Source organism: Dasypus novemcinctus, chromosome 3 (assembly GCF_030445035.2).
Source record: "Dasypus novemcinctus isolate mDasNov1 chromosome 3, mDasNov1.1.hap2, whole genome shotgun sequence".
NCBI lineage: Eukaryota > Metazoa > Chordata > Mammalia > Cingulata > Dasypodidae > Dasypus > Dasypus novemcinctus.
In genome coordinates this window covers 110,851,579-110,875,136 of record NC_080675.1, presented here as the reverse complement: position 1 = coordinate 110,875,136, position 23,558 = coordinate 110,851,579, and the positions used below count along the sequence as shown (strand labels likewise).

Sequence of the window (23,558 nt, the reverse complement as noted above, 5' to 3'; positions counted from 1 at the left end):
TCCATTTTATTGCATTGTGCTATAAAAATAGGGTACTCCTCTCGTGTTTTCGCTTTGCTTAATTCTTTGTTTGAAGAGTGCAGTAACAGATGGCTGTTACCATTACCCAGCTGTTCCAAAACAGGCGATTCTCACTGCCCAGCATGTTGAGCAGGCACCTTTTGGACTGGTGAACGTTGTTGCTGCCCAGGTGCAGAGCCCCCACAATCGGAGGACCGTAGAGACTCAGAGCAGAACGTCACCTGGAAACCTTCATCCATCCCATTATTTCTCTGGATGAAGAAACTGAGGTGGAGAGAAGTTGAGACTGGGCGGAAGTCACACAGTTCCGGGCAGAAACAGGAAGACAACCTGTATGTAGTACAGGAATAAAAAGTGCAGCAAATTTTGAACCGAATTAGGATATTAATTCCAGTTTGTCTATTATGACAAAGTGAAGGGAAAATAAACCAGCCTCCATCAAATAAGGGGGTTTGGATGATCAAATAAGAAAGAGATTTAAACATGATAGCCACTAGTTACCATTTCACTAGTTCCTAGTCTAACAAACATACTGTATGTTCAGACAGGAATATTACTTTGCATTCCAATTAAGAAAAAGGACATGAATTGATGTGGGCTATGGGTGGAAGGCTCTTTGTCTCTTCAGAGATAACTTAAGTTGTTTGACTTGTGGGTGTGAAATGGTAAGAGGCTGCAGTCCTGCTCTTAGGGACCAGCAGGCTCCAGTCCCAGGAAATGTTTAACAAAGCAAGGGCTATAAACTTTAAGTATTTAGGGGAAATGCAAAAACCAAGGCTTATCTAAAATGTCTGGAGTCCTTGCTAAAAGCTTACCTAAGATGTGGAAGAGATATATGCTAATTGAAGCCTATTGAGAACTGAAACAAAGGGACGATTTGGCCTTTCCTCTCTGTATAAAAGACGTTTGAAAATCTTGTTCCGGGCTCGGGATTCAAACAGAAAACTCCCGAGTCCGGCCGGCCGTCAATAAACCATTTTTCCTTCTCAAAATCATTCCTGAGTCCTGGCCTCTCTATTCTCAAATAATTGAACTTCTCTTAAATTCCACAACATTAATGGCGACCACGAAGGGACAATAAATGAAGGCCAGAGACGGTAGCATTTTGCTGCCCCTTCCAAATCCCCGAGGAAGCCGGGAGGACTCGGGTGAACCCCAAATCTGGGCGCCCCTGGATTAAATTTAATCCAGAAAAGATGTGGGCTCCACCAGAATCTTCCCGACAAAATCGAGGGGCAATGGAAGGTCTGAAGAGAAAGATTCTGGGAACGAAAAAGAACTCCGAACATGGAAGAAGGTAAGACTCCCCGGGTGAGCACAGTCTGGAAGGCCCTAGCTTTAATTGCTAGGAAGGGGAGGCTGATCACCTCCCGAGAGAACCCTAGTAGCCCCAGAAGGCTGGGGGGAAGCCGTTCTCTCTAGGCTTGGGAAAAGGAGGAAAACCGGGGAAAAGCCCTGGTGTTTTGGGTTTGTCTAACTGCATGTTAGAATCTGGTACTGGTCTTATATCCACTAAAGGAGTGGAGTCTCGATTTTAATAGGAAGGGTATTTATAGGTTCGAGTCCTAATGTCCTGGAAATTGGTCTAGATTAAGGAAAACAAAACTTGGTTACAGGAAAATGGATCGGCTTTTCTGGTGGAGCTTGGTCTGGGTGTAAAGTTTAAACAGTGGAAAAGTCTAGCTGAAATCTTTTGTTATGGTGCTAATTTGTGAATGAATTTGCTTTATACCAAATGTTAAGTGTTCTGAGGTTTGTGATGGCTGTGGGGGCAGCCGTGGTGAAAATAAATATATAAACTTGTGAGTCAGATTAGTGACCTTTGTGCTTCTGTCTGTGTCAGCTCAAGGCTAGTGTTGGAGTTGTGTCCTTATGTAGAGTGGAATTACAGCTGAGCTGGAGCCCTCCCTTGCCATTGGCAAGGGGGTGAAATGATTCTGGGGCAAAAGCTGAGGAGTCTGGATGTTTGCGGACTCTAGATGTTTGTGCATGCTCTGCTGTCTTGTCTCTGGTCTGGCCCTTTGCCGGGGCTTGGAGGCCATCTGTGTCCGCGCCACGCACCCAAGTTTGTTGGGGATGTCCCAGTCAGGGTGGCTGGGTCCCTGGGAGAGTTGCCAAATTTGAGTAGGTTCTGTCTGCCCATTTTGGCTGAAAGCTGGAAAGGGGGGAGCGGCTTGCCCCTTTCCAGTGAGTCCACCCTTCTATTCATAAGCCGCATTCCTGTTTGTTGTGCACCCGACTGCCTGGAAGGGGGGGAGTGAAGGAGGTGAAAAGCAGAATCAGAATAAATGCAGTAAAGTTCCCTCCTTAGGGTGTCAAAGCCAAAATACGTTTGCATTCTGCTCAGGTTCTTAGAAGGTATTGTAGTAACCTTAAGTAAGAGAATATTCTGTGAAGGTAAAATTTGTGTTAAGGGTATAAATATAAAAGTTTTACAAAGCATTGTTTAAGGTATTTAAGTGGCTAATTGCAGAAAGTCATTATTTAACAAAACTGAATTGATAATAATAATAATAAAAGGCAATTTTATAACAAACTTATTCGGCAGCCAATCTCCCCTGCCAACTTACTTCCAAAAAAACTGTTTCTGGTATTACATGCTACTAAGTATTTAAAGTGAAGAAAAGTTCATTATTTTAACAAACTTGTTTAGTATTAATGGCAATTATATGTTGTAAGAAGTTTGCCTGGTAACTCAGTATGTGGGATATATGGAATGTGTTTTTATTGTTAAGGAAACAGAAGATGATTTTGTCCTAAGATAAAATGATTGATTATTGGAAAGAGTAGAGTGTGGGACAGAACCTGAATGAATACTGAAAGTGTAGAAGGTTTGTGGAAGGGAAATTTTTATGATTAAATTGAGTAAGATCAATATATAAAGAAAATCATTTATCAATAGCTTCTTGTGCTTTAACCTCATCATATCCTCAATGTTTGAAGAAGAGTCTTACCTCTTTTAAAAGAACATTTTATGTTCTAGAAATCAAATCCTGAAAAGTAGCCTTTTATTTCAAACTAACTGCAAGAGATTTATTCTTTCACTTTAAAGGAAAAATTAAAGTAATGGTTAAGTTCATTTAATATGTTATAAGTTGAATGAAAGGTATTTAAAGGTGTTATAAAATTAATAGGTTTTAAAAAATTAATAAAAACTGTAACTAAGAGTTAAAATCATTTATAAATGCATTTATATTGTAAAACAATGGAAAGACAATAACTGAGATTATAGCTGGGTGAATTTAGCCTGAAACTATTATTTAAGTGTAAATTCTACACTAACCTTTCCTTTGTTTATGGTTGCTTCAGGCCTAACCTCGCCCTTTGCCTTTGCCTGTGGTTATTTCATAATTGAGAAGAGCTGGGACATCACTGTCTCCTCTTCTGGTATTAGTAACCCTTTCTCTCATGAATTCAAGTGTAAACTAAATAAATTGCTGCCTGATAGAATAAGGTTAAATGGCCACTGGAGTTTTATTATCTCCAAAATCAAAAAGGGGGGTGGAGGGGGAGAAGTCTCCTGCCTTGACGGTCAGTGTTCCTAAGAGTGGCAATTCATGAGAGAAAGCAGTCTGTCTCCCTGAGGCTTCAAATAGCCTCAGTAAATATATATAAAGTTAATCTTGTGGCTTATCCAAAATTCTGCTAATTTCAAAGTAAAATATAAAGTTCTAAAACAAAATGGTGCTAAGGCATTGAGAACATTTTGGTTATTACAATCCATTAAGTAAGAAAGAAAGTTCTTGTGGTAAACTGCATGGTCATAGTGCAAATTAAGAAGAGTTTCAAAAGTCTTTGAAAAGTTTAAAGTAACTAAAGTCATGTTGTTGTGTCAAACTATTCATGTCTGCCTATTTGCTCAAATTGTTGAGGTTAAATATGCAGTTATATAAGTAATATGTATTTCTGGACCCCTAATTAATTAAGTTAAACAGTATATAAAATAATGCAAATTACAAGTAATATCAATGAGTTGTGTTTGTGTCTAACTCTTTGTGTCTGCCCATTTTTAAAAAAAAAAGCTCAATGTATGTCTTCATACATCAGGATAATATCAAATTAACAAATAAAAATTCTTAAAAGAGGTCTATTCAAATTGTTAAAAATTAAATATGCAGTTATATTTATAAATATTCTTAAAGCCCAAATTGAACTAAGCAGGATGAAAAAGTCATAGAAATCTGATTATGGAAACAATTGGGAAAGGGCCTCCTCTTTGCAAGAGCTTTTAAGGCAAGACTAGGTGTGGCAGATTAAACCTATCTACTAGGCTAGGGAATTAAGAATCAGTTTGCCTGGTAATTTCCCAGTTTAAACCTTTGTCAGCCATAAATTGGAAAAAAAAAAAAAAACAAAACAAAGATTAGGTTAATTTTCACAGAAGAAAAATGTTGATGTAACCCGGCGGCCTGCTGCCTCAGTCTCCCACTCCCGGGTTGGACAGCAGTGGAGGAGACCAGTTTAGGCCAGTCCTATGGGCAGTGGAAGGATGCCCAAGAAGGAGCTAACTAAGTCGGTGCCATTTCAGCACTAAATTCTATTCCTTATTTGACAAAGGGGGGGAGCAGGTAAAAACTAAAATGGTTGGAATGTGATAGAAGAAGCAGTTAAATCAAACTTTTGCGTGGGAAAGTTAAATCTCAGATAAGCTGTAACTTCTGAAGTATCCAATCTATGGAAAAACAGGAAGAGCTTGCATGCTAGGCTTAGGGGTATAAATTGTGTCATTTTTCTTTGTTCGGGGCACCAGCCATATCTGGCTCTGCGCCCCTTCTTGCAAGATTGAGAATAAAGTATTTTCTTCTCCACAATCTGGTGAGCCTTATTTTCTTCCAGAAGATTTCTTTCCAACAAAATAAGGTAATTAGTGGCTCTATTAACAAATTTCAGTAAGTAAAGGAAAGTCCATAAAAACTATGGAGAGATCTTTCCTGGGTTATGATTTTAAAAAATTAAGTAATTGTGTAATGTGTTTTGAAACCTGGAAGTCAGTATGCATGTGTTTTAAAACCTGGTAGTCAGTTATGCTTTTAAATTAATAATTTTCATAACTTAAAGAAAAGAAGTTTTTTAGCTTCCTGTAAGGGAAAAAGAGAACATTCCTTGCATAAACTATTATGGTTTCAATTTTATTTAACTTGAGTGTAATCTCCCATAGTTAATTTATAAACTAAATTAACATTATGTACGAAATCTTTAGTGAGTGAAATTAGGCTGAAGGAAAAAGATTGTAGATATGCTCTCTTAAATAAAGAGTAAATTTCTTTCATTGGTAATTGTAATTTAGTAAGTTTATTTAAACATGAGGTGGCTAGTCAATGTGGTTATAGTCAATTATAAAGAGTTTGTAAAACATCTTCCAAACTGAAAATGTTTAAATAGTTCTAGTTGTAGAAGTTATTGTTAACTAAAGAAACTTAGATTGGTATTGGTAGCAGAAATAACTTCATAATAATAAACCTGTCTGAAGGCCACTGCAAAATACACATTTAAGTAAATGGTAATAAAAAGTTGTCTTGATTCTATTGGAAAAATTGTTTTCATTCTAACAATGAAAAATAATATTTTTCCTCTATTACTAAAGTAAAGCACCTACTGTTATCTTCATAGTAAAATTGTGTAAGTAAATAGTCATTTGATATATGTATTGCGTTAAGTTGTTTAAAATATATATAAAACAAGGAATAAACTTTAACATTGTCAAACTCTTGTGCATTCGAACCAGGCCTTGTATACATTACAGGTGGCCTCTCCATGTGAGTTATTGGCTAGGCTGGTCACTGACCCCTCAATTAAAAATATGTGCTATATCAGTCTCTGGTTCTGCTCCTGAAGTCGATGGAAACTATATTGCAGTTTCAAGCTCCTGCAGCCAATAATGACTCGGTACAAGTGTACAATGGATATCGCCTCCAGACTGGCACTGTTCCATGGTGCCAGAGAGCACTATGCACCAGGCTAGTAGAATACTGGAAAATCTCTGGAATACTGGAAGGATGCTGCAACTTGCTCACTGCGTTGAAGAACATGCTAAGTGGAGCCATGATACCAGGAGACTGTAAGTAAAACTTAAACACAATTGGCATTATGGCCTGCTTTCATGGAGAGATAACATGTAAAGTATTACAAACCTGAAACTCAAAACTAATAATGGCAACTCTGAATCCTTATGCATTAAGTAATACATTAGTTAATATTAAGTGCTGTACTTTTATCCTGTACTAAATATATGCCTAATAATTGTAATGTTATCTTTTCTATTTTGGATCAAGTGCAGAAGTATATTAGACATGTTAAATTCCTGGTAAAATCATTTTCTAAACAGTTAATAACATGTCTATAGAATAAGGTGGCAGTCTCAGCCAGTCTCAAGTTAGCAAAAGTGAGGCTTGCTTGCTGATGGTGAGTCACCTATTGAACAAGTCAAAATTGCTAGAAATTGTACAATGAAAACCAAGGTGTAAAAATCTTTATTCTGTAGTTCTGATCACTCCCACAGGTGAAAACTAAGAGTATTTCCAAATTAGTGTTCTAATCCTGAGTGAAGCCAGTTGCCCAAGGAGTACCAGTTCACCAGGAGCATCTGACAGAGCGAATGAGTGTCAATCATTGAACAGCTTGGAATGTGTCTTCAGACAAAGCTAAGTGTCTGTTGCAATTTCTCTCTAAAGATGGATAACTTAAAAAAGAATATATATGCTGTTCCCACCAGCTTTTAAGGAATGCCATCTTTATAGGTACCTAACCTTGTCTACCTCTGTAATCCAATGTGTCCTCTTTTAAAAACAGGTATTCCAAAATTTTAATTAAGTTTGTTTCTTTCAGAGTGAACATCTTATTAACCATATGAAAACTTCATCCAACTTCGTACAGAATGCCAGATCCATCTTCCTCCAGTTAGAATAAATTAAAGAGTTTTTACACCTTATTAGGCAATGACTACAGCCCATGGCCAGCAGGAAGCAGTTACAGAAAAGAGATCGTCTCCCTTCAGCACCCCTTTTAAATTAAAGGTGTAAACTCTTTAAGAGTAAAATAAAAGTAATAGATGGATCTGGAACCTGACTGGAAATCCACGTGAGTGCCAGTGGCAGCAGAATAACTGCGGGAGGCCCCTGCCCAAGATTCTGCTGTCCAGAATGAAAAGTTCTAAACTTCTAAAAACGGTCCTTGATGCTGTACTAAAGACTGATAAATAATCAGTCAAGACAACAAACAGTCATCCACCTCATAGCTACAACAATAATTATGCCAAAGCTTAGCAAGTAAACTTTGACAAAGGGGGGGAATGATGTGGGCTATGGGTGGAAGGCTCTTTGTCTCTTCAGAGATAACTTAAGTTGTTTGACTTGTGGGTGTGAAATGGTAAGAGGCTGCAGTCCTGCTCTTAGGGACCAGCAGGCTCCAGTCCCAGGAAATGTTTAACAAAGCAAGGGCTATAAACTTTAAGTATTTAGGGGAAATGCAAAAACCAAGGCTTATCTAAAATGTCTGGAGTCCTTGCTAAAAGCTTACCTAAGATGTGGAAGAGATATATGCTAATTGAAGCCTATTGAGAACTGAAACAAAGGGACGATTTGGCCTTTCCTCTCTGTATAAAAGACGTTTGAAAATCTTGTTCCGGGCTCGGGATTCAAACAGAAAACTCCCGAGTCCGGCCGGCCGTCAATAAACCATTTTTCCTTCTCAAAATCATTCCTGAGTCCTGGCCTCTCTATTCTCAAATAATTGAACTTCTCTTAAATTCCACAACAGAATGAAATAAAGGACTGTGCTAAGAACTCCAGGAGGAGACTTACCTGGCTTGGTAGCCTGACCTCTGACTGATGAACAACTCTTTGTGGTTGTCTACCTCTTACTTCTTTATCTCTGAGATGTTAACATTGAGAAAAGTCATTTCTGTACATTGCTGCTTAAGACCCTTACTGTTTGGTTTGAATACCTTTCCTTTTTTTTTAATAACACTTTTTTAAAATTAAAATTAATAAATCACATAGAACGTTACATTAAAAAAAATGAGGTTCCCATATAACCCATCCCCCACCCACCCCCATCATTTTTGTAAATTGTATTTTTTTGAAAATAGACATCACATAAAAGGTTACATTATAAAAAACATAAGAGGTTCCCGTATACCCTTATCTCCCCACCCCACTCCTCCCACACCAACAACCACCCCCATCATTGTAGCACGCTTATTGCACTCAGCAAACACATTTTGGAGTGCTGCTGCACTACACAGATAATAGTTTACCCTGTAGTTCCCACTTTCCCTCAGTATGTTCAGTGGGTTATGGCAGGATATATAATGTCCAGCATCTGACCCTGCAGTATCATTTAGGACAACTCCAAAGTCCCAAAAATGCCCCCTCATCACATGTCTTCTTCCCACTCCCTGCCCTCAGCAACCACTGTGGCCACTTTCTCCCCATCAATGATACAATTTCTTCTATTAGTAGTCACAATAGTTTTATAGTAGAATCTCAGTAAGTCCACTCTAATTCATATTTTATTCCTCCATTCTGTGGGCCCTGGGATAGTGATGTCCACTCCACCTCTATATCAAGAGGGGGCTTAGAGTCCACATGGATAATGGATGCAATTCTTCTGCTTGCAGTTGTAGGCACTCTCAGTTCCCTGGTGTGGTGATTGAACATCTTCACCTCCCTGTTAGCTGACCTGCATAAGTCCAACGAACAAGAGAGCAGGAGTCGCAACTCTGCTGAGGCTCAGGGCCCAGTTGGCACATGGACAGTTCAGAGATTCAAGTCTCCTGAGTATGCACCAACCACAGGTTCAGTAAAAGTGACAGAAGAGGCATGTGTGGAAAGGTCACATCTGAGTCCAACTCCATCACACTCAGGGACACAAATTCCGAAGTAGGGCCCACTGATATGGTACTGAGCTCCGGAGCTATCTGCCTTGACCATATCCCTGCGGGTCTCCGTAGCCCTCACAAGAACCAGTACCTGGGGTTATATCCACTTTGGCTATTTCTGGGGTCCACCTGAGGAGTGCGTAAGCATGACCCCTCTGATGACCTCCTGACTCTTTTTTGAAGACTCTTAGCCATATAAACTCATTTGTCTTTGCCATTTTCCCCTTTTATTCAAGGTCAAAAAGCAGTTTTTAACACATGATCCTACATGTGGGCTGAGCTATTCTGCTGGTCTGAGTTGACCCTTTTATTGAAGGTCTTTTTCTATTTACCTCACCAGCTGGTGCCTGGTAGTAATCCCTCAGCACGAGGGAGGCTCATCCTCGGGAGTCATGTCCCATGCTGCAGGGAATGTAATGCATTTATGTGCCGAGTTTGACTTAGAGAGTGGCCACATTTGAGCAACATGGAGGCTCTCAGGAGGTAACTCTTAGGTTATAACTTCCTTTACTTTGTGTTAAAATAATGTAAAAGTTTACATACCAAAATGCATATTAGTATATAAACCAGGGGACCTGATTAAAAAAATAAATAAAAATAAGAAAAGCAAATAGACAAAAAAATCCCTGCAATACTGATGTTGGCTATGGGTGGGAGGCTCTTCATCTCTTCGGAGATAACCTAAGCTGTCTGTCTTGACTTGTGGGTGTGGGACGGCAAGAGGCTGCAGTCTGCCCTTGGTGATTTGGCAACAACAAATCCCGGGAGGCCATTTAGCAATGCAAACTCTATATACATACCAGTCAGTCCAAGGAAACTCTGAGGGTGGTGATACTGAAACTTAAGGGAACTTGGACTTGGCCTCGAATGGGAAATATAATAAAGCCTGTGCATAAATTCAAAATCATCTAATTCTGCATCCAAGTGTGCCTAGTCTCTAGAAATCCAGTTAAGTGATATGGGCTTTGAATGTTCAGAAAGGATGTAAGACTAAATGTGTATTCAAGGTTGCATCCAGATGGAATGTGGGCAAGATGCTAATTCAAAACCTATCTGGTACTCAGACAAAGACTTAACTAACAAAGAAAGTAGTTTTCTTTGATAAAAGCACCATTTGACTCCCCACCCGGTATAAAAGGAACTTGAAAACCTTGTTCGAGGCTCGGGTTTGAAACAGAAAGCTCTCGAGTCCCACTGGCCATCAATAAACCTTTTTTCCTTCTCAAAATCATTCCTGAGTCCTGGCCTTTCTATACGCAAATAATTGAACCTCTCTCAACTTCTACAACAAGACCAGAGAGACCTAGCTCAATACAGAAGTTACATTTTGAAATCAAAGACAAGATTGCCAGTACGTTGAAACATGAAGCAGGACCCTCAATGCATGTTCCATGTTCAGAAACCGTGGCTTTCTGTCCCAGGAGTTATTATTGCAAAGAAATGACTAGACTTTTCTTCTTCATTATGCACAAGCAGTGTCTCATGCATTCCACTGACAGGGAAGAAATGCTAGGAGTAGAAACCTGCAATTTCACCTGGCATCCAGCAACTGAAACTGCAACCAGTCTCTGAAGGACAGACAAAGCTCCTGCTAACTCTTTCTTTACTAACACAGCACTGCCACAGGCAACCAAACTTTGGAAACAGCAATATAATGAGAGAGTTAAGTGGTCTGTTACTGTGAGGGAATTCCACTAGAAAAGAGAGATTTCTATCTTCCTGGTGAGAATGACTAATTTGACAGAGCTGATCTCTTGGGGTCAGACCTGAGATGAATCCCCCCCCCCCAAAAAAAGACTAAAAAATCACTCTGTATATTAGAAATTATCTTAGTCTTCACTGATTTATTTTACTATATTAAACAAACAAACAAAACAAAAACCAAAAAACAAACACACAAGCCTGCAACTAGCTTTCTGGGCCATAACTGTAGAGCAGCACTGTTTTTTGTGTGTTTTTTGGCTGATTTTTAAGTGTCTTCACAGTCCCCTGGCTCAGTTTTATGTAGACTGACATTCATATCACTTGAACAAATAAATGAATGAACTTGTGCTAATTCATCAAGTTAATGAAGGTCACATGACAATGCCCGAGCTAACTTTTCATTTAAACAAAAATCCAAAGGGTATTATTATATTTTTGAACTAATAACTACTGAGAAGTGGCAAGCTTTATTTTCCTGTTTGTTTTTTTTTAATGGGAACATTCATGGACCAGTGCCTGATTCTATGCAATCCTCCACAGTAGACTAGAAGAGGAGAGAAAGGCTTCAGAGTCAAGAGAGTGGGGATTTTCTAGCTTATTATTTATAAAAGAGGTACTAGATGTCACTATTCAGTGCCCCCATAGTTCAACTGCACTAGAATACCAAGGTACTTTTTAAATGAAGATTCCTGGGCTGAACTCCAGACCTATTGAATCAGGGGATAAGGACCAAAATCAATATGTTAAATAACACAAAGAATTTCTTACGAACAATAAAAATTGAGAACACATTTTAAGCAGATTTATTTTATAGCTTTTAAGTACTAAAAAGTATACTTAAAAAGTTACTAAACATATACTGAACAATACTTAGATAAAGTGCATTTTGCTTTCAATAAAAATAGGATTGTCTGTTTAAGAACTTGATTTTTATTCTTTCAGGCTTTATTTACTTCTATGTTCATGACCTTGCTTACATGGACACTACTGCAGCCAACCAAGAATGGAAGAACGCAGGAGGGAATTAAGTTGGTATAAAAGGAATAAATGCAATAAAATGTTTTTTTATCTACAAATTTTATGTAAATAAAAATGTGTTGGAACTTCAATCTTTCCATTTGATATTAGATATATTTACAATATATATGCACTAAGATATTTTTAAAAAACCCATTCTGGTATTTTTTTGTTTTTTGTTTTTGTTTGTCTTTTAGTCCTAATTTTTCACCTTTCCTATTTGGATAGCTACTTAAAGTTGCAACAAAGCACTGTTCAAATATATGGACTATTTCGTGTCAGTGGTTCCTTGAATCACCAACACTTAAAATCCAAGGAAGTGAGTTTCTGAAAGAGCATCCAAGGTCTGCCTTTAACAGAAGACAATCAGCACCACCTAGTGGATACAAATAACCTCTTCTTGAATTCAGTCCAGAGAGGACTAAAACAAATATGCAGCACAACTGCTTCATGTTACTTCCCATTTCATCACACAGAATATTAAAAAGTATGTATTTGAGGGGTAAAAACTAGTGCAACTAAAATGTTTAATTTCTTTTTCAAGGACAGTCTTCAGTGAAATTGGATTTTTCCCCATTGGGAGTGCGAGACAGTGAAAGATACAATCACTGCTTGTTGATATTGGTGCCACTGGCTTGATTCACACCAACAGGCCAGCAGTCAGTTTTACCTGCCATTGCTTTTGCGCCATTAGTGTAAACATCAATTCACTAAAACAGGCAAATAATGTCTTAGTACTATGACAATGGTTTTGACCTTGGGGACTGCCACATAGTGTCTCAAGAACCCCCAGGAGTCTACAAAGCTCCAGTTGAGAATTACTGAGCAGGTGCAACTCCTTCGTTTACAGATGAGGAAACTGAGGCCAGAAAGTGTGTCCAGTAGCACACACCTCAAACTGCCCTTCAACAGAAATGGCCATTTAATCCACTTTGAGGTGCCTCTGCTAGAGAATTGTTAAGTTTGGCTAAAGTTTATGGTGAGAAAATGAAAATGGGGCAACAAGGCTGGAATGGTAGATGGAGCCAAGATGGAATAAGGTGGGCTTTTTCCCATTTATTTAAATCTGACTCCATTCTCAGAAGGAGGATGTCAAGAGCAGGGAGAGACTGAAAACAAAAACAAAACTAAATTTGAAACCAACACGGCCATATGTCACCAACCTGGAATAAAACCAGGGAAAGTTTAGCTTAAAACATCTTGACTCTAGAAGAGATTTTCATGAATTGTTTTGAAAAGCACAATACATTTCAGAATATATTTGGGGTTTTTGAATCCAGCACTTGGAAAACACAGCGTAGAAAAATATGGTGCTCTCTAACTTATATCTAAATGCTAATTGTCCTGAGGGTGTCACCTGTAATAGCTGACATAGAAGTATTCCTGGAAATAACAAATATACAAAATAGTGTCTATTAAAATTTGTCCTCAAGGCACACAGTCTCTCGGTACTTTTACAAAATGGAAGCAGCAAGAGGTAAATAAAGTGAGAAAGACTCAAGAGTCAGAAAACAATTCAAGATGGAGATGAGTTTTATGCAAAATATAATCTATGGGGACTTAGTTTGGAAAAGTTACAAACAGAGAAGAAATACAAAAGTTCCACTGAACCTCACATTTTACTTTAACTTGCTTTATATGCATCTTTTATTTTATAAATTTTTAAAGCAATACTTTAAAAAAATGAAAAACACTTGTAATCTTGCAGTGGTTCTAGCCCTGCTGTTTAGTTTCCCCTCCCTCACATCCCTAAGAAATCTGAAATGTGTATTTTTCTTAATGAGCACCATTCTTCACCAAAAAGAAAAATTCTAATATTTATGGAATATTAGAATTGTGAGTGTGATTGGAGAGTATCCAGTGTCTGGCTACTCAGAGAAGTCTGTGCACCAGCAGCATTGGCATCCCCTGGGGTTTCTTAGAGCCTTGGGCCCTTCCTCAGACCAAATCAACGGTCTAACAATATCCCCAGGAAATTTGTTTACACATTAAAGTTTGAGATCCCTAGAGCAGGGGTTCTTAACGAGGGGTCCATGAGCTTAAATTGAAATTTAAAAAACCATCATTCTTATGGAATGTGTTGGTGCGGGTGTCATGTATTTACTAAATAATACACAATACAGTGTGGACTTAGTAACGGGTCTGTGGTTTTCACCTGACTGGCAAAGGGGGCCGTGGAACAAAAAAGCTAAGAACCCCTGCCCTAGAATTTGATTCATTTGATCTCAGATACAGCCTTAGGATCAGTAGTTTGTTCTGTGTATTTGTTGTTTGTCTTCATTTTGAGATCTAAGATTTCTTAAAAAATTTAAAAAAATTTTTTAAAAGATGCTTTAGATTACATAAATGTTGCATAAAAAATATAGGGGATTCCCATATGCTCCACCCCATACCCATCCACACTTTTCCACATTAACAACATCTTTCATTAGTGTGGTACATTTGTTATAATTGATGAACACATATTAAAGGCATTGCCACTAACTGTGGACTATAGTTTACATTATAGTTTACACTCTGCCCCGCACAATTTTATAGGTTTTGACAAAATGTATAATGGATTGTATCCCTTCATTACAATGTCATGCAGGACAATTCCAATGTCCCGAAACGGATCAATAGTTTTTAAAATCTCACCCAGGTGATTCTAATGTGCAGCAGGGTTAAGAACTGTGAAACTAGTTCAATCTCATTTTTCAAGTGAGGTGAGAAAAGTTTAGGGATTTACTCAAGATCACTTGGCTATTTAGAAACGGAATCCAAATAATGGCATCTCTCCTCCCCTTAAAAACTAAAGCAGAGTAGAGGAAACAGAGGCTGGGGAGTGTGGGGATGACAATTATTCTTTTATTAATGGCAGTCAGGAAAGGTCTTCTAAAGAAGCAGACATTTGAGGGAAAAAAGGGCGCAAGCTGCTTAATTAGCTGGGGAACTGTATCCCAGGTCGCAGGAGCAGTAAATTGGGACTTGTGTGCATGTTTGTGTGGGATTATTTTTATTGGAGGAATCACAAGGTGGAGAGTTTCCAAATTCCCAACAGATGTTAATCTTTGAGATGCAGAAAGAAGACATCAAAGTAATTCCCAGGTATTCTCAAAATCTTATTCTCAAAATATTTCCAATCTCCTTTTTATTCTTTAACTGTTATGAATATATGTAATATTTATTTAAGAAATAAGAAATATTAATCTTACAAGTATTAACAAGATGAACTCAAATCACTGGAAAGCACAGAATAAATTATCAGGTAGTAGTTGACTAATGTAACATATGGATCTCCTAGCAAACTTAATGGGAATTTTTCAGAATTCAAGTTTGGAAACTGCCAATTTCATGACCCATTTTGAGTCCAAAACTTAATTCTTGGAACACCACTAACAGACATTGTATAAAGTATAAAATGGGCAAATAAATTAATATTTATTTTATTTGCAAGAATGATTCACTGTTAGTTGCAGATAGGGTTAGGAACACACACTTATAACACGGCACCAACTACAAGCAGAATTGTCTGGGTAGAGTACTCTTGTCTTGGTTCCTGGAAATGACCTCAACCTCTGGCTTAGTGTGTCAGTGTTTCCTGCTCTTGCTTTTGACTGGACCTCGTGAATTTCTTTGACCCAGTAGCATCTCTATGTTGAATGTTAATTTTAAATTCTAAAGGACAACTAGAACACTTTTTCCAATTTTCTTGATTCCTCAACTGACTTTTTTCCCCTGGAATTTGTGATTTGGAGAAACATAAATTCTCTGAGAAATGCTGGAAAGAAATTCTCGCATAGAAACACTAACAAGGACAGTGAGGCTGCAGCAGAGTTTACTAGGAGAGGGTAGTAGCACCTGAGTTGAGAGTGGTTATGGAGAGCCTGATCACTGAGGTCCTGTGGGCACTACAAGCACTTTAAGTGAAACTGGAGAGCCATGGAGAGTCTTGAGCCAAGGAATGATATGGCCTGTGTAGCATGATATGATAACGGCTTGGGAGCATCAGTTAGACTGAAAGTAGTAGGAAGCAGGAGAGGCACCAGTTTGGAGGCTACTGCAAAAATCTAGGTTATGGCATATGGACTGGATGGAAGCAGTGAAGGTGGTGAGAGGTGGTTGCATTCTGGAAATACTCTGAAGGTAGAAGTGATAGGATTTATGAGATATTGGCTGTAGGGTGTAAGAGGAGGAGTTGAGGCTGACTCCAAGGCTTTTTAGTTTGAGCAACTGAAAGGATGGAGTTACCAACTTACTGGGATGGATATGGGTTAGGGTGGGGACTGTGGACAGTTTGTGCTTTGATCTAAGTTTTGAGATGCTTCTTACACATCAAAGTGGTGATGTCAAATAGGCAATTAAAGAAAAGAATCTGGGAATAGAAATGTGAGACTCAGAACCATATGGATGGCATTTATAGCCAGAAGCTTTTTGCACTCACATCTGCCCAAGATTGTGGTGGCGGGACCTTGGGCAATTCACTTAACCTATGCCTGTTTGCCACGCTGAAAAAAAAAAAAAAAACGGAAATAATACATAACCTACCTGCTTAAAAATGTGAAAATGCCTGGTAAACTGTAAAGTACAATTAAACTGGGAAAGGAGCAGAAATTGGATGGAACTGGGGATGAAAAAAAATTAGTTTGGGGATTTAGGGAAATAGTTCTCATGCATTAGGAATTACTACAAATTAAAAAAAGGTGCAAAAAGCAAGTACTACCCTTTTTGTATTGTAGCCCAATCTGTGGAAGAACGGTGTTGTTTTTTTTTAAATTTACATAGCACTTAAAATTCACCAGCAACTTTACAAACATGTTATCTTTTAGCTGCACAACGATCTTGTGAGAAAAAAATGATTGTCACCCCCATTTTTACGAAGGAGGAAACTGAGGTCGAGAGAGCCTAGGTGAACCGCACAGTCACAAGAAGAGCAAGGGGCATAGCAATACAGACCTTCCCGTTCCGAGTTCAAACCATTCCCCAACCTACAGAGTCCGCCCCAGTAGGATCGCCCCAGGTCACGAGGCTAAATCACGCTCTCCCGCCATTCCAGGACCCCCATTTCTCATTTCTGTATGGTACAGTCCTTTCCTCTTATCGCGAGACTGGAAGAGTCGCGCTTCTGGTTGCCAGGGGAACAGCGTTCCCGGAGGCAGAAGGGATTTGGACTAGCTGCTTGTCCACCTCCAGAAAGGCAACGATGACGGAAGAAAGCCCTCCCCTTTGAGGGGAAGTGGGTGACGCTGCGAGTGCCTGCGTATACTTCCTCGGTGCTTTGACAAGCGGCTATTTCAGTGAGTTCACAGCGGGAAGGTGAGGAAACCGCACGGACCAGGGGCGGGACGCTATTCGCCGCGCGACAAGCCAATGAGGCGGTGGGGCGGAGTCATATCGGGCTGCTTGGCTCGAAGACTGGCTGTCAGGGGCAGGGGCGGGGCCAACCAGGGGGGCGGGCTGGGTCCCGGGGGCGGGCTCAGCTGGGGAAGGTCTAGGCCCGTGAGGGGGCCAGCGGGTCTGCCTGTGGTGGCCGGTGCCTCTGGTAAGACTCTTTCGGCAGGAATTTACTAGATCCAGCGGCATACGTTCCTGGCATTAGAATAAACGTTCCGTGTCTCCTAGCCCCTAACATCTGAAGTTAATGTCAGAACTAATCACCAGCCATTTAAAAAAGACCATAAAAAGCAAAGAATGGGAATCAGATGTTCACAGCAAAAAGAAGAAAGAAAAAAAGAGGGTCAATAAACGTTTGATTAGAGACTCAATCTCCCTTGTAATGAAAGAAATGTAAATCAAACCCAGATACCTTTGGCACCTATCAAACTGACAAAGATGAAAAACTGACGATAACCTCATCTACAGGCCGGTGTGGAGAAACACCTACGCTGATCATATCCTATTGATAGGAGTAGAATTTGGTACAACCTTTTTGGTGCACTAGCAAAATTTGAAACCAAGTGTTCTTTGATGCGGCAATTCTAATTTATCTTATGGATATATGAAACATAATTAAACAAAGATCTGTACAAAGATGATAAAGTTAAGGTATAATTTACATACAGTAAAATTCATCCCTTTTTTGTGTACAGTTCTGTGTTTTGTCAAATGCATGCAGTTACATAATTACCACCGCAGTCACGATAATGAACGGTTTCATCACCCCCCAACCCACCAGTCCTCTAGTACCCCTTTGTAGTTAACCCCTCCCCCACAGCGGCCCCTGGCAACCACACACCAGTGTTCTTTCTGTCCCTGTAGTTTTGCCTATACCAGCATGTCATAAATAGAAGCCAACTGTAACCTTTGGAATCTGGCTTCTTTCATCGTAGCGTAATGGATTTGACATCCATGTTGCGTGCATCATAAACTTATTCTTTTTAATTGCTTAGTAGTAGTCCATTTTATGGATGTTCCTCAGTTTATCCATTTTTTAGTTGGACATTTGGATTGTTTCCAGTGTTTATGACACTCCTGTTAATGACACTCCTGTAAAATGCATAGTGACGCTCCTGTAAACATTCATGTACAGGTTTTTCTGTGAATGTAAGCTTTCATTTCTTGGGTAAATACCTAGAAATTAGATTACTGAATTATTTGATAAGTGTATGTTTAACTTTTTACGACTGCCAACAGGTTTGCTAAGTGACTGTCCCATTTTGTATTCTCACTGGCAATGTATGAGAGTTCCAGTTGCTCCCCAAACTTGTTAGTTATTTGTTTACTTATGTATTTATTCAATTTTAGCCCATTCTATTCAGTGTGTACTGATATCTCATTGAGATTTTAATTTGCATTTCTCAAGTAACTAATGATGTTGAACACCTTTTCATGTGCTAATTTGCCATCCATATATTTTCTTTGGTGACATGCCTTTTCAAATCTTTTCTTATTACTGAGTTTTGAGACTTCTTTTTATATTTTGTATGCAAGCCCTTTATCAGACACGTGTTTCCTAAATATTTACTCCCAGTCTGTGGCTTTTGTTTTTGTTTCCTTTAACAGTGTCTTTTAAAGAGCAGAAGTTTCTAATTTTAATGTATTCCAATTTTTGATATATATTTTTTAGGGATCATATTTTGATGTTGCATCTGAAAAACCTTTGCCTAATCAAAGTCACATATATTTTTTAGAAATTTTATAGTTTAAGCTCTACTTTCAGGTCTTTGGTACATTTTGAGTAAATTTCTATATAAAGTTTAGCATTGGTTTTAATAGCAAATACTCCATATACATCCTATGAACTGATTAAAAAAAAATGCTGGATCTATGTCATGAAATACTGTGTTGCTGTTTGGTAGCATGAAGTATATCTATAAATGTTCATATAGAAAATCTCCAAGGGAGTGGGTGTAGCCCACTGGTTTGAGCACCGGCTTCCCATATATGAGGACCCCGGTTCAAACACCAGTACCTCCTAAAAATAAATAAATAAAAATAAAATTACTGTGTTTAAGAAAAATATATTAAGTGAAAAAAGCAGTTGCAAAACACCGTGCCATTTCTGTATGTGTTTTTATTGGGGAGGAGTTGGTAGGTATAAAGGATAGATGGTTTGTCTGTGCCAAAAAAAATGAGACCTACAAAAATGTATTAACACTTTATTGGAGTGAGGGGAATTTTAATTTAAAAATTTTTACATACTTCTGTATTATGACTTCTTTCATGGACAAGTAGTCCTTACATTGTCATAAAGTAAAAAATATGCCATAAAACAATCTCTTAGACATAAAAATCATGAAACTAAATCTAATTCCACTTTTTTTTTTAAGCCTGGTTGTTCATAATTACTAAACAGAGAAGGATTCGTTTTCTATGGATTCTTCTCTTCATCCAAAAATATCAAATTACAGCAGCCATCTGTCCCCATTTTGGTTTTAAATCATCCATGATGGTTGTATTCCTCACAAACTTACATAAAAAAGTTTGAATTAATCTTGTTTGAAATGAATGTTGTGAAAAATTGGTATGTGCTAGTAGTGCTTGAATACAGTTTAGAACCTGATTATGCATCTACTTAATGGAATATCATGAAGTAAATAACATTTTTTGAAGTTTCAATATTTTATTTTTGAAGTATTTTACTATTATAAGAAAATGCTTATTGTGTAATGTTTCATGGGCAATATGAGTCCGATTTTGCTGGAAAAAAGGCATACAGCAAAGACAGAAAAGATATGCACCAAAAATGTTTGGCTTGGAGTAACGAGGTGTTAGGTAATTTTTTTTTTTAATACTTTTTAGCGTGTTCTAGAAATTTTTCTACAACAATTAAATTCTTTAATTGTGAAAGCAAGCTAAATACTTATTTACAGAAGGCCAGAAAATACAGATGAGCAAAAAGTTTTAAAAAGGGTACCGTATGTCTATAAACCCACCATTTTAGAACCTACCACTCTTACATCCTTGATGTGTGATTATCTTTCAGGTCCCTTTTGGTATATTCTTTACGTTAGAGAAATTGGATGTTTTAAAAAACAAAATCATTGACAATTTATATTTATTTCCCTCCCTCTTTCCTTCCCTCCCTTCCTTCCTTCATTATGTGAATTCCTTGTTTATGTCCTTAGCCAGTTTTCTGTTGGAATGTTTCTTTTTTCTTATTGATTGGTAAGAGCTCTTTATCTGTAAATTTATTAATTTTTTATATGCCATCTGTGTTGCATATTTTTTCCCAGTTTCTCAGGTGCCTTTACATTTTATTTAGAGTTCTTTTTTATATTCAAGGGCCATTAAGTGTTAATCAGATCTGTTAGTCTTTTCCTTTTTGATTTATGCTCTTGGTGTCCTGCCTAGTAAAGTCATTATGTAAATTTCCTTTTACATTTCCTTTTAATCCCTTGATTTCATATTTTACATTTATTATTTTTAATAATAAATAATAAAAATAATAATTATTTTAATATTATTATTTTAATAATAAATAATAAAATAATAATAATTATTTATTTATTATTACATAAAAACACTTGGTCTTTTAGTGACTTAGCTTTTTGCTTGTGACCTGGTGGGCCGAAGCGATCCGTCATCCAACAACAGTAATATCATTGCCTTCCTGAATGAGCCCAAACCCTTTTGCAGAGTTTGATTAATATTGGGATCAATATCTTTTTTTTTTCCTGAGATGGGAAATGCTGACCTACTGGTCCCTTAAGCATCAGCTTTGGCTCCTTGAATGGTTGGAGGCCAAACCATATTGTCCCTCTGTGTGCTTTGGAGTACTTTTAGGTTGTTTATGTTTGTGATTCTTCCTATTTCCAAAACTTCCCTGGATTTTGCCTCTGGTATTCAAAGAAAGAAAGAAAGATGAATTATTTTGTAGGGTAAGAAAAGGATATTGTTACACTTGCTGGGAAAGAAGCAATTGCCTTTCTTCATTGTGTTAATGAGAGAAATCGCTTAATACATAATTGGTAGGAATTTAGGAAAGACTATTGGAAAATGTACATTCTATGTAAAGCTAAGGGGTTAGTGGACAAAATCTGGAATTCTCTCTGTTTCTTCTATTTTACCCAGCATATATATATTTTTTACTCAACATCACGGAAGGGATCTGGAATGGTTCCTAATCAAGGGCACAGTTTGGAAAAATGAATGTGTCCACAGTGGCCAATTTCTCCCTCTAGCTTAACCCACCTTGTCTAGAATTTACTTCTTCAGAAAACAGCATTGGGGATAGAGCAGCCAGGGTGATGAGAAGCCTGCTAACAGTTCACATGAAAAATAAAGAGATTGGTGATGTTCAGCCAGATAATGAAAGTCAAAAGCAATTGTAGAGGAAGTAGGTTTTATTCTCTGTTATTTCAGAGGGCAGAAGCAGAAACGTGGAGCCAAGATGGAAAAGAGAAATCAGAGGTGGGAGGCAAGTCCAGGAGGAAGGCAAAAGCAGAACGCAGCAGAGGCCTTAGGAAATCTTTGCGAGCAAGCATGTTCTTGGTTGAGAAACGTGTGGCCTAGGAGTGTCCCCTCAGGGAAGGCCAAGGACACAGTAAATGTTTTCTCTTTTGAGAAAGCATTCATTCTGCATTCTCTTTTAGGATCTAAAATCCAGGGCAGCATGTTTTGTACTTACAGTTATGTAAGATTTAATGATCCATGTTCAATGTACACAAAACATCTTTTGATAAACTTGGGGAGCCCTTAGCGTGGCTTTGGTAGTAAAGTAATTTTTTTTAACAAAGGCTCTGTGTTAGCTGTATGTTTATATTGACTGACTAATGGGTCATTTAAACATATATGTCCTAACTTGCTTTTTAATTTATTTTTGTTTCAGGATATTGATGGATATTATAAAGGGAAACCTAGATGGAATTTCAAAACCAGCCTCAAATTCAAGAACACGTCCTGGAAGCAGAAGCTCAAATTCTTCTTTGGAGGTGCTCTCACCAGAACCAGGGCCCTTCAAGGTAATTTGCTGATTAGAAATGATTTAAACTCCTCCCGACCTCTCAGCAATTGAAGAAACCAAGCCTATTGTTAAGGTCCAGTGCGGCGGCTTGCTCGGTCGGTAGAGGTGGGGTCTGGCTGTGGACGAGGGGTTGGTCCAGCTCTGGACGAGGGGTTGGTCCCGCTTGGGACGAGGGGTCGGTCCGGCAGCAGACGAGGGATCGGTCTCACAAGGGGTTGCGCGGTTCGGCTGACGGGGTCGCCCGGCAAAGCCGGCGACGAAGGGGTCGCCCGGAGAAGTAGGCGACGAACTGGGGACAAGGGAGGCCAGGCCCTTGTCGGGGGCTCTCAGGACTGGAGGGCGCACGGCAGAAGAAATACCGCGGAGACGAGGTAAACACGCAGGTCCACTTTATTGAGGGAGAGGCAACAGTTTTATAGGGGCTGGGGAAGGCTGATTGGTCGAAGCCACGCCCTGTTCTGATTGGTTGCCGGCGAAAGGTCAGTGGGCGGTGCTGGACGGGGGAGGGGTGGTGATTAGGGATTGGCTGTCGCTGTTGCTGGGGGAAGGGGCAGGGTTTAGGGATTGGTGGCTGCTGTTGCTGGGGTGGAGGGCAGACTGGATTTTTCCGCCCACGCCTGGCTGTTGCTGCTGTCAGGGGAGGGGAAAAGGGCGGGCTGGATTTTTCCGCCCACACCTGGCTGTTGCTGCTGTCGGGGGAGGGGAAAAGGGCAGACTGGAATTTTCTGCCCTGCGCCTGCGCAGGGAGAAGGAAGAAGAAGGGTGCCGCCCCACAAGGCATCGGGTGGCGCCATCTGGGAGGAGGGGCGGCCGCGGAAGCATGGCTGCCGAGAAGGGGAGACCCGAGGGCACTCTGCGCCCATGCCGAGCTTCCTTCAGGGGTGGCGGTGGGCCCGACCAACCACCCTATTATGGGGGCAGCGGAATTAGGCCTACCGCGGCCGCTCCCCTGCCAGGCCAGCAAACCACACTTCAGCCCGAGGGGTGACCACATTTCCCCCTTCTTTTCAAATAAGGGCCAGGATGGCAGCAGCAACAAGTAGCCGAGGCCCAAGAGGCAGTAAGCAATGAGGGAAGCGGGGCTGAAGAGGGAGGTGAGTATGACGGGGATACAAATGTACAATTTGGGGGGCAGTATCTTGTCGTTGCAAGCAAGGGTGGCCAATGTCCAATTCTTGTTGATCTCGGTGGCTATAAGGTCCATCTGCTTGTTAAAAGTCCAGGATGACAGCGCGTTACAGGTAGTTGATCTCTTCTTGGCGGCGAAGAGCGGTAGAGGCAGACTGTGTGATGGTCTGGAGGATCGCAGCGGTGAGGACAAGTCGCGTCAGGGCACCAGCGACGGTGGTGGCGGCAGCGTCGGGAGTGGTGGAGACGTAGGCGAGGACAATAAGAAGGCCAAAGTCTTCACGGGCGCGAGAGAGGCCGATGTTAATGGGGCGGGCCGACATGGGGTGGCCCAATCTGCAACGCAGTAGGGGTTCAAGCGAAAAAAGGAGGGGGGCGGGGGACGAGAAAGGACGCTTTGGATGGCTGAGAAGAGGAGTGAGGTCG

At 39.6% G+C, this 23,558-nt stretch overlaps 1 protein-coding gene and 1 long non-coding RNA gene across 3 annotated transcripts in view; both read left to right on the top strand.

Annotated features, from left to right (window-relative positions):
* The first annotated feature begins 614 nt into the window (after nucleotides 1-614).
* Nucleotides 615-7,716, top strand: LOC131277977 (uncharacterized). Its single transcript, XR_011648405.1, has 2 exons — nucleotides 615-6,079; nucleotides 6,521-7,716. It is a non-coding gene; the product is annotated as an uncharacterized lncRNA (long non-coding RNA).
* A 9,008-nt stretch (nucleotides 7,717-16,724) lies between these two features.
* Nucleotides 16,725-23,558, top strand: part of FSIP1 (fibrous sheath interacting protein 1) — a 254,123-nt gene continuing 247,289 nt past the window's right edge. Inside the window, exons 1-3 of one of the 2 annotated variants that reach the window (XM_071214103.1) lie at nucleotides 16,727-16,915; nucleotides 21,870-22,002; nucleotides 23,021-23,098. In XM_071214103.1, the coding sequence (XP_071070204.1) occupies nucleotides 23,072-23,098 (27 nt within the window). In that variant the 5' untranslated portion in view covers nucleotides 16,727-16,915; nucleotides 21,870-22,002; nucleotides 23,021-23,071. Of the gene's footprint in view, nucleotides 16,916-21,869; nucleotides 22,003-23,020; nucleotides 23,099-23,558 lie in introns of both variants that reach the window. The other variant, XM_058293896.2, reaches the window with a different exon arrangement.